The following is an 11,088-nucleotide window of genomic DNA, read 5'->3' as shown; positions in this document are numbered from 1 at the left end:
GTGACAAGTGCGCCTCAGAGGAGCCATCCCATCCCATCAACATTCCCGCAGTCCTAGGACCACTTTACTCTCCCATCCTTATAACTGTCACCTGGGCTGGCAGGACGCTTTTCATACCCCGTACCCATTGCCTCTGCTGTGGACCTCGGAATACAAGCCAGCACTTGAGATCGACAGACAGAGCATCCCTTTTCGTCACCTCAATATCGACCGCAAGTTGCTTGCGTCCCACAATTTGCCATTTCCCTCCCACAACTTGTGACAATTTGTGATTACCATCAGCAACAAAACCCAACCCAGCCGAACTCCGACCCGGACCAGAAAACTCAGGAGCGGTCTTTATTTGTCCTTTCTCACCATAAGCAACCCATCCGAGTCCACTCGCCCCCTCCCGGCGGAATTGTGATATCGGCACCGAGACGGCCACAGGTCCAATCACACCAAAGGTAAAACCATCCCAATCCCGATCCCACATGGTTGCAACGGCAGCGACGCACTAGAACCCAGGCAGCTAGGGCGGCCTGCCTGCCTGCCTGGCTAGTGCAGAGTCCTCGGCCGGTTGACTCGAAGCCGGACAACGGGCTAGCCGTGCGGCCAGTATTATGTGTGCCTTTTATGCCTGCATCTTGGGTTGTTGCACTTGTTCTGCAGGCCCGGCGATTACGGCAAGAACACAGGGGGGGAAGGAGGGAGGGGCGTTCCGGCAAGCACCACCTCGGCCACCAAGCGGTGGGCTCAACAACCTCCCCATTCCGGCGGCGCTACCACGGCGGCGCCCAAATTACCCCCCGGGGTCATCATCACTCACCCTTCCTTTTTTGATCCATTAATAATATACCTATGGATTTTGCCTTGCGCCAGTCCACATCTGCCTATCTCTCTTCTGACATTGCTTCTTCCAGTGCGCAGTAATTTTTACCTCGCCCACTCGCTCACTCGCTCACCCACGCAGCCGCACCACACCCACATGCTATTATTCCACTCATTGACTCACTCACTTACACTCACACACCCTCCCTCCAACAACCCCGGGTTCCCGACTCCACGGTGAGGCTGGCTTGGCACTTCGCGTAGCGCTATATACGGCCAAGTGGGGAGGGAAAGACGGCCGGCCTAGTCCGACTGCATCCTTGCAGTCCACATCGGACTGAACATGGCGCCGTCAAGACAGTCTTCAAGACCGTCCCTGAGGAAGACCTCAAGCGTGGCCAGCTATGATAGGGACATGCAACCAGCAGACCCTCTGGCGAGGGTCACCAGCATGGCCTCGGAGAGGGAGAATGTCCAGGAGGAGAAGGAAATCGCCGAGGCCGCAATGCAGGGCCGAGGCGTCGACCGCGACCATGACGATTATGACGATGCCGGCGAGGCAATGGATGACTACCATTCCGAGAGCGACAGCAACAACGAAAAGGAGAAGGCAGCGGCCACCACCGAGACCCGCCAGGAGTTCCACCGCACCAGGAGTTATGCCACCGACGCCAGCGCCACCACCCAGGCCACAAGCCATCACCTGGCAGACGAGAACCAGGCCAAGAGGCCGTGGTACAGGAAGGTCAACCCCCTGAGATGGGGCAAGGTGCCGCCGGTGCCAGACGAGCGCGAGGTGTCGCGGGAGCACAACGCCGGCTTCTTCAGCCAGCTCTTCTTCGCCTGGCAGGGCGGCCTGATGCAGACCGGCTACAAGCGCCCGCTCCAGCAGAACGACATATGGGCCGTGAACCCGGACCGCAGCGTCATCAAGATGTCCGAGGACCTCAACGCCTCATTCAAGAGGCGCAGCGCCGCCGGCCAGAAGTACCCGCTGCTGCGCGCCCTGCACGAGGTCTACCACTTTGAGTTCTACCTCAGCGGCGCCTGCCAGCTCTCGTCCACCATCATGCAGGTCATGTCGCCCTTCACCCTGCGCTACCTGATCCAGTTCGCCACCGAGGCCTACCTGGCGCAGACCACCGGCAGCCCGGCGCCCAACATCGGCAGGGGGCTGGGTCTGGTCTTTGGTGTCACCGCCATGCAGGTCCTCCAGAGTCTGGGGACCAACCACTTCATCTACAGGGGCATGCTGATCGGCGGCATGTCCAGGGCCGCTCTCATCAGCCTGATCTACGAGAAGTCCATGGTCGTGTCTGGCCGCGCAAAAGCGGGCGGCAGGTCACTCACCGACAACCCCGAGGCGGAGACGGCCAACAACGGAGACGAAAAAGCCGGCGGGAAGAAGGGGAAGAAGAGCAACAAGGACAAGAAACAGGCCGATGCTCAGCCCAAGGCCGGTGTCCTGGGAGACGGTGTCGGCTGGGGCAACGGCCGGGTGGTCAGTCTTATGAGCGTCGACACTTACCGTATCGACCAGGCCTGCGGTCTCTTCCACCTCATCTGGACGGCACCCCTTTCCCTGCTCATCACGCTCGCCCTGCTGCTCGTCAACCTGACGTACAGCGCCCTCTCTGGTTTCGCCCTGCTGGTCATCGGCATGCCCCTCCTCACCAGGGCCATCAAGAGCCTGTTCCGCCGGCGTATGCTGATCAACAAGGTGACCGACCAGCGCGTGTCCCTGACGCAGGAGATCCTGCAGTCGGTGCGTTTCGTCAAGTACTTCGGGTGGGAGAGCTCTTTCCTGGGGCGTCTGGCCGAGCTGCGCGGCAAGGAGATCGGCATGATCCAGCGGCTCATGTCTCTGCGAAACGCCATCATGGCCGTCTCCCTCTCGCTGCCCATCTTCGCCTCGATGCTGTCCTTCATCACATACACCCTCTCCCACCATGACCTTGCCCCCGCAGAGGTCTTCTCCTCCCTGGCTCTCTTCAACGGCCTCCGCATGCCCCTCAACCTGCTCCCGCTCGTCATCGGCCAAACCACCGACGCCTGGAACTCGCTCAAGCGTATCGAGGAGTATCTCCTGCTCGAGGAGCAGGCCGACGAGGCCACGTTCAAGGCCGACGCCCCGAACGCCGTTGAGATGCACGACGCCAGCTTCACTTGGGAGCGCACCCCGACGCAGGAGAACGGCCCCAGCCCCAGGGGCGGGAAGACACCGGGCGGTGGCAAAAAGGCCCCTGCCCCAGTCAAGGAGAAGGGCTCGCCGCAGGTCACTGCTGAGGTGGACGACAACGGTAGCACCCTCGTGGAGGAGCGCGAGCCGTTCAAGCTCCACGACATCGGCTTCGAGATCGGCCGCAACGAGCTGGTTGCCGTCATCGGCACCGTGGGCAGCGGCAAGACATCGCTGCTTGCCGCGCTGGCTGGTGATATGCGGAAGACGAGCGGTGAGGTCGTGCTGGGTGCTTCGAGGGCCTTTTGCCCGCAGTACGCGTGGATTCAGAACACTGTCAGTATATTGATTCCCCCTATGCCCTCATGAAGAAACGCTTCGTGGGTTTCATACCCGGGGTGATTTCTTCCAACCCGGATGATATTCCTTTTGCTGTTTTGCTGACCATGACACACGAAATAGACTGTGAAGGACAACATTTTGTTCGGAAAGGATATGGATCGGTCGTGGTACAAGGAGGTCATCAAAGCGTAAGTTCCCCTTCTTTAAAAACAACGGATTTTACCAAGTGCGTCCATTATTGACAGAACCTCAGCTGCGCTTTACAGCCCGACCTGGACATGCTCCCCAACGGTGACGCGACCGAGATTGGCGAGAGAGGAATCACTATCTCGGGCGGCCAGAAGCAGCGGTTGAACATCGCACGCGCAATCTACTTCGATGCCGATATCATCCTCATGGACGACCCGCTCAGTGCAGTTGACGCCCACGTGGGCCGCCATATTTTCGATAATGCGATCCTGGGCCTTCTCAAGGACAAGTGTCGTATCCTAGCGACTCACCAGCTGTGGGTTCTCAACCGTTGTGACCGGATCATCTGGATGGACCAAGGCCGCATCCAGGCTATCGACACCTTTGACAACCTCATGAAGCAGCACGTCGGCTTCCAGCAGCTCATGGAGTCGACGGCGGTGGAGGAGAAGGAGGAGGGCGCCGAGGTGGCCCAGATGCCAGATGCCAATGAGGCCAAGGGCAAGAAGAAGAAGGGCAAGAGCATGATGCAGGCCGAAGAGCGAGCCGTGGCCAGCGTTCCATGGTCCGTATATGGGGACTACGTCCGCGCGTCGGGATCGCTGTTTAATGCGTTCCTGATCTTCGCGCTGCTCGTCATATCGCAGGGCGCCAACATCATGACCAGCCTCTGGCTGTCGTGGTGGACCTCCAACCAGTACAACCTCTCAATGGGGCAGTACATCGGCATCTACGCCGGCCTGGGCGCGGTGCAGGCCATCCTGATGTTCAGCTTCATGGTCACCCTCACAATAGTCGGCACATCTGCCTCGAGGACTATGCTGCGCGATGCCATCACGCGGGTCCTCCGCGCCCCGATGTCCTTTTTCGATACCACGCCGCTTGGCCGGATCACGAACCGCTTCTCGCGGGACGTCGATGTCATGGACAACAACCTGTCTGACGCGATGAGGATGTACTTCTTCTCCGTAGCGGCCATCCTGTCGACCTTTGCGCTCATCATCGCCTACTTCCACTACTTCGCCATCGCGCTGGTGCCGCTCTTCTTCCTGTTCCTCTTCGCGACCGGCTACTACCGCAGCTCGGCGCGTGAGGTCAAGCGGTTCGAGTCGGTCTTCCGTTCGACCGTCTTTGCCAAGTTCGGCGAGGGCCTGTCTGGGGTTTCCTCGATCCGGGCGTACGGTCTGAAGGACCGCTTCATCACCGACCTGCGCAACGCCATCGATGAGATGAATGCCGCGTACTACCTGACTTTCAGCAACCAGCGCTGGTTGTCGGTGCGTCTTGACGCTATTGGAAATGCACTGGTCTTCACGACTGGTATCCTCGTCGTCACGGAGCGGTTCAACGTGCAGCCCTCCATCGCTGGTCTTGTGCTGTCGTACATACTCGCCATCGTGCAGATGATCCAGTTTACGGTGCGTCAGCTCGCCGAGGTCGAGAATGGCATGAACGCGGTGGAGCGGCTGCGCTACTACGGAACGCAGCTGGAGGAGGAGGCCCCGCTGCACACGATCGAGGTGCGGCCCTCGTGGCCCGAGAAGGGCGAGATCATCTTCGACAACGTCGAGATGTGCTACCGCGAAGGCCTTCCGCTCGTGCTCAAAGGGCTAGACATCCACGTCCGGGGCGGGGAGCGCATCGGCATTGTCGGTCGCACGGGCGCGGGCAAGAGCTCCATCATGAGCACGCTGTTCCGGCTGGTCGAGATCTCGTCCGGGAGCATCACCATCGATGGCGTCGACATCTCCACCATCGGGCTCAACGACCTCCGCCGGCGCCTCGCCATCATCCCGCAGGACCCGACCCTCTTCCGCGGCACCGTCCGCAGCAACCTCGACCCCTTCAACGAGCACGACGACCTCAAGCTGTGGTCGGCGCTGCGGCAGGCGGACCTGGTGCCCAGCGACGGCGGCAACAACCCGGACCGGCAGGCCACCGACTCGCCGACCACCAAGGACCCGTCGCGGATCCACCTCGACAGCGTGGTGGAGGAGGACGGGCTCAACTTCTCGCTCGGGCAGCGCCAGCTGATGGCGCTCGCCCGCGCGCTCGTGCGCGGCAGCCAGATCATCGTGTGCGACGAGGCGACCAGCTCCGTGGACATGGAGACGGACGACAAGATCCAGGCGACCATCGCGTCGGGGTTCCGGGGCAAGACGCTGCTGTGCATCGCGCACCGCCTGCGGACCATCATCGGCTACGACCGCATCTGCGTCATGGACGCGGGCCGCATCGCCGAGCTGGGCCCGCCGCTCGAGCTCTGGGGCATCGAGGGCGGCATCTTCCGGGGCATGTGTGAGCGGAGCGGGATCCGGCTCGACGACATCCGGGGCGCCAAGGAGGGCATCATGGCTGCTGAGGCCGAGGGGGAGGGCGCCGGTGTGGGCAGGGTGAGGAGCTGGGACGATGAGGCGAGGGGTGGCGAGAAGGCCTGATTTGGGTGAGCTGTGGCATATATATATATATATACCCAGCAGAACACGTATATTACCTAGTAATAGTCTCCATCATCTTCAAAGCGGGTCTGCGGACAGGATTCATTGTCTTGGCTGGTATTGCATGTATGCATGGTTCTGATTGATTCCTTGTTTTTTTCCCCATCTTGTCGAGTTATATAATCGGGCTTGGAAAATCGATCTATGAAGCATGGGAGAAAACGGTAGACGTTGATGACGTTACATAGACTCTCTTCGCTGAGAATGAATATCACTGAGCACATAAGTATGTTGCGTGCACACGAAACCGTAATATTTACGTCGAGTAACGACATATATACCTGCGACGCTGGGCGCTCACGATTAATACCAGCTTATACTGTTCCGGCCCCTCCGAGTCCACTGCCCGTCCATTACACCCAGGCCAGGATTGCTGCTCCCCCTCGCCTTGGATTTGTAATGGGCGACCGATCCTCCCAGCCCGATGACCCAGGATGGTAGGCATACAGCAAGATAAACAATGGTGCCATCGAAGCCGACTGTGTCGTGATGATAACGCACACGAGGGGGGGGGGGGGAGAGACAGACCGAACCCCTCCAACCAAAAGCCAACGCCAGCACAACTCGTCCGTCCGTCCGTCCGTAGCTGCCCACATGCTTATCTATCCAGACTGCAGATATATATATATGTATTGTATGCAATCACGTCCGTGTCACCAACAAAAGACCGTGCGCCAAACCAGTGCAGAATAGGACGCCGGTCGGTACCTTCACCTCTCCTTTTCGTCGGCCTGTGTAACCAAGCAGGGACACCAAATCGGGGTCGTTGCACAAACAGGGGACGGGGATACGTTCTGGGTCGTTACACCGGGCCAAAGCTCAGATGAATTGCTGTGCGACGCATCTGGCATCTGGCAGGTGTCAAAATCACGCAGCAGCGCCTGCTTTTTTCGACAGGCCCCCTGGCCCAAGCCACAGCCATATTGACATCCACGCTTTTTTGCTTATTTTGGGCCCAGTCAGTAAGTCAGTCAGTAAGTCAGTCACCTATGACGAAAGGGCACTGTGGGCAAGTTGATCAGGAGCCGTAGGCAGTGATGGTAGAAGTAGAATACTATTATTAGTAGCATGGGTAGTTGGTTAAAATGCCTGTACTTCAAAGCTGGATACGCAAAACGAGTAACACCGAGCCAAGCCGATGCTTGTTTTGATCCCGTTGAACCCCTGAACGCCGTTCTCAAATGCCAAACAATGCCAGTCAGAAAGCCACTCTTTGCCCCCAAGGGAACAATATGCCTGCGCCTTTGCCGGTGGAGGCATGTAAGCATAATTCTTGCAAATACTTGTACCCCGACAGGCCTCTCATAACGTTCCTTCGCCTCATGAGATGCTCCCAGACTCGCCGCGCGTGCTTCCACCTGCCCTGCGGAGTACCGGAGTTGAAGGGTCTATTCGTCCCAGTACAATGTCTCAACGCTGTCATCCACAGGTAGCTGGCCGTGTTCTTCCCAAGCTGCAGCTGCGCCGCGGGACTCGCCACTGTTTTCCGAAACCTTGGACAACTTCGTCTCCAGGCAGGAGGGCGGGGCGTCCATCTAGAACCGCCCGCTCTGCCGGTATGGGTGGTTGGCGTTATTACCACCCGTCCTCGGTTCAGGCGTCGTCCCCTGCGGTGGGAACATCTCTGGGTTCTCGCCAAGCAGGTCATCCAGGAAGGCGCTCGGCGCCCGACCGCCCTGTGGTTGTGCGTTCAGGTTGACGCTGCTGGTACTCATGTTGTTCCGGTGCAGTGGTGTCCTCTGGGGCCCGAAACCGGGAGACTCGGGAGGGCTGTGGCTGGACACGGCGCGAGGGTGGCCTCGAGAGTCGGGCCGCAAGTTGGTCATGCTGATGGACTGGCTGTGACCGTGGCCGTGGCCGTCGACGTTCTGTGGCGAAGCAGCGCCCGCGGCGTAGAAACCGGCGGGCAGGAAACGCGAATCCCTGTTGTTGTATGAAGAGTCCCTATAGGATGAATCCCTGTTTCCATTGTCGCGATAGACCGAGTCTCGATTGCCGGCGCCTGCAGTCGGGGAGAAGAAGAGGTTGGTTTGCGAAGGTGTTGCTGAGGGAACAGGGCCCCTCGTGGTCCTGCGCACACCTCGTCCAGAGTTGACATTTTGTGACGAATCCTGGTCGGTGTACTTGTAGAATGGGGCGGGGGGCGCGGGGAAGGCAGTCTTGTCGTTGTTGCCAAGATGCTGGGCCATGGCGGCCTTCTCGACAGAACGGTGGAGCAAGCACGCGATGATGGCCCGCCATAGCAATAGTGCGAGGGCGAAGGCGCCCAGCACAGCGCCAACACAGATGAAGACGGTGCCGTCAGGCAGCGTGGAGACCTGCATGAAGGGCGCATTTTGCGTAGGGGGTACGCTCGGTGCCGGGTACGTGGGGATGGCCGCGTCGGCGGCGCCAGAGGGAGTGCTGATGGTGGGCATGTCGGAGTTTACGCCAGAATCACTGGTAGACGTCGACAAGCTTGGCATGTCGCTGGTGACGGTGTCGGCCGAGGCGGACGTCGACGTCGAAGACTCGCCATCGTTGGCCGATGTCTGGCCTATGGTAGGCATCGCTTCCGAGGCCGTGGCAGTATCATCAGCGGTGGCTGTACGGTCTGAGGTGGCTGCTGCTGAAGTGGTCTCGTCATCCTGGGCGAAAGTCCCGACTGCCAGGAATGACAGCGCCAGGGTGGTCGACAGAAGCAGCGAGCGCCTCAGAGAAAGCCGTGATCTCCTCATCTTGACTGTGCAGCCGGATCCGTCGCAACGAGAGCGGATAGGAAGGAGCGGGGTGGGCAAAGTCGCTCCGATATTCTGGTTTTTTTCCTTCTATCAAACTGGCACAGGCCTCTGTGAGACCGGATGACGCGGTCGAGTCTGACGCCGTGTACGGTCGGAACGAGTCTTGGTTGGGCTCGTGTTGCGGCTGTGCAAGGCTCGTGACAAGACAAGTCAGGGGAGGACGAGGTGTTGGTGCGTGTTACTTTTGTGGCCGCGGCAGCGGCGGCGGCGGCGGGAGGACAAAGAAGCAGCCCTGGACGGGAGCGTAGTGGGGTGTTGATGACGAACGGGACCAAAAACACCAAGAAAAGAAAACAGATTCCTCGTCGTCGTCGTCGTTGTTTGTTCAGGGCAAACAAACCCTGGGCTGATGGAATCTGGGGAGAGAAGTGGAGAGGGAATTGGGATCCGCAGCCAGAACGACAGGCGGAGAGAGGGGACCTCGGCGTGCCAGCAGGAAGGCAGCAGGAAAGCACCACACACAACCAGGAACAGGATTAGCAGCAGGCACTGGTAGGGACTGGCGCAGGTGCACTGCAAAAAAGGGGGGTTTACATTCCATCTTGGGGCGGTACCTCGGTACATGATCCGCCCTAGCAGGCACAGCACCACTGGATGTTCTCGGTACGACATGGTGGACCCGTGGACTCAGCCATCGCGCAATTGGCGCCTCCACTGGCTGGCCGCCCCAAAGGGCTCGTGTCTGTGTGATGCGCCAGATCGAATGACGGCCCAGTCTCTTGGGATCTCCACCCTGTCTCGTGTAGTGTACAGCGACGCTACGCAGCCATGTACTCCATACTGCATGTACACAGGAAACAGATGCAGAGGAACCCAACGGTCGCATCGATACACCGTGGTCTGCAGGCCGAGAATTGCCTTTCGTGGCGATTGTGTGATGGCCATCTTGGAAAATCCCAAGCTGCACGTCTGAAACCCACCCAGCGCCAATGATTACCTGGCTTGCCTGGAATGCGTGCACCTGGATTGTTGATCGTTGGACCTCCTTTCCCTGCTGCTAGGCTGACAGGCTGACATTACCCGAGTACGCGTTAGTGCACGGCCTTCGTCTTTTTTTAAAGAAAAAAAAGTGCTGGAGATGCCCATCTGCAGCTAGCCAGTGGCTGCAGAAACGCAACTCAAAGTACCCAAGTACTGGGCCGGGGGATCCCCACTAGCTTGTTCTGTGTCGAGCAGCTCTGTGTACTGTGCGCACAGACCATCCACTTCCGCTACGGGCGGGTCCTCGGCAGTGATCCGTTGCCTGCCCAGAGTACGATTGCCTAGACCTGGACGGAATATTTTGTCGGTCGCATACAACAATTCGTCTATCTAATCGGTCAAACATCTCGCACCTACACACGACGACACACCCAGCCATTCCCACATCAGGCAACCTCCACGATGGGCGTCCAAAAACGAACTCGGAAATTTGCGGTCAGTCCTGTTCCTACAACTCCTTGCCATTTCCCAGCTCCCAGAGGGCAAGGCTGACCAGATGTCCCCAACAGCAAACCAAGCGAGTTATCGGCAAGCGAGATGACCGATTGAAGGAGAACCGCGAAAAGGCCGACAAGGTCCTCCAAGAGACCAAAAAGAAGGCAACCGCAAATGGCGAACTCATCCGCGAGATACCCCAGGCGCCATCTTCCTTATTCTTCCAGCATAACACGGCTCTCGTGTAAGCAAGATTCCGGGTCCCCAGCAGTCGTTTGCTGGATGTTACAGGAGGCGATTCTTTGGGAACTGAGCAGGCGGTTGACACGTTATAGCCCTCCCTACCAAGTCATCGTTGATACAAATTTTCGTAAGTCACCCGGGAGTAACGAGGTCATTTTTTTGGTTCCAACAACTAACACCGAATGCTGTAGTATCACACACGGTTTCTCGCGTCAGTACAAGCCTTCCAGGATGCACCATATTGATTTTCGCAACAGACTACTGACATACAATAGAAAATCGAGAGTAGGCAGCTCCCGGATACAAGTTTCACCTCTCAGCACATTCCCCACCCCAGCCTGTACTACACACACTTTACGGGCTGCTGGTTTCGACACAGGCTATCGACACCTTGTGGCCTGCTCGCCATTCTCCCATGAAGCATCTTCTTTGGCTCTTTGATGACTAACTCTGAGCGCGTAGTGTTGGAAGGGATGATGGACGCACTCTACGCGGTAAGCATCCCCTTTCCCCGTCATGGGTCCCCGTCTTTCATGCTTTCGGGTTCGAGAACGCATCACTTTGGTATCCGGAGCAGGACTAACGTCACCATTTTATAGAAAGTGGAGGTATTAATTACGAGCTGTGGTGA

At 58.5% G+C, this 11,088-nt stretch overlaps 2 protein-coding genes across 2 annotated transcripts; one reads left to right on the top strand and one right to left on the bottom strand.

Annotated features, from left to right (window-relative positions):
* KVR01_006608 (uncharacterized protein) lies at positions 1-6,245 on the top strand. Its single transcript, XM_044792253.1, has 4 exons — positions 1-446; positions 903-3,325; positions 3,452-3,519; positions 3,585-6,245. Exons 2-4 carry the CDS (start codon positions 1,154-1,156, stop codon positions 5,956-5,958), a joined length of 4,614 nt encoding a protein of 1,537 aa, XP_044644039.1. The 5' UTR covers positions 1-446; positions 903-1,153; the 3' UTR covers positions 5,959-6,245.
* An 808-nt stretch (positions 6,246-7,053) lies between these two features.
* Positions 7,054-9,253, bottom strand: KVR01_006799 (uncharacterized protein). The gene has a single exon (XM_044792127.1). The coding sequence runs from the start codon at positions 8,733-8,735 to the stop codon at positions 7,554-7,556; it is 1,182 nt and encodes a 393-aa protein (XP_044644230.1). The 5' UTR covers positions 8,736-9,253; the 3' UTR covers positions 7,054-7,553.
* Between the last annotated feature and the right edge of the window lie 1,835 nt (positions 9,254-11,088).

Source organism: Diaporthe batatas (genome assembly GCF_019321695.1).
Source record: "Diaporthe batatas strain CRI 302-4 chromosome Unknown Contig00007, whole genome shotgun sequence".
Classification (NCBI taxonomy): domain Eukaryota; kingdom Fungi; phylum Ascomycota; class Sordariomycetes; order Diaporthales; family Diaporthaceae; genus Diaporthe; species Diaporthe batatas.
This window is presented reverse-complemented; position numbering and strand designations above follow the sequence as displayed.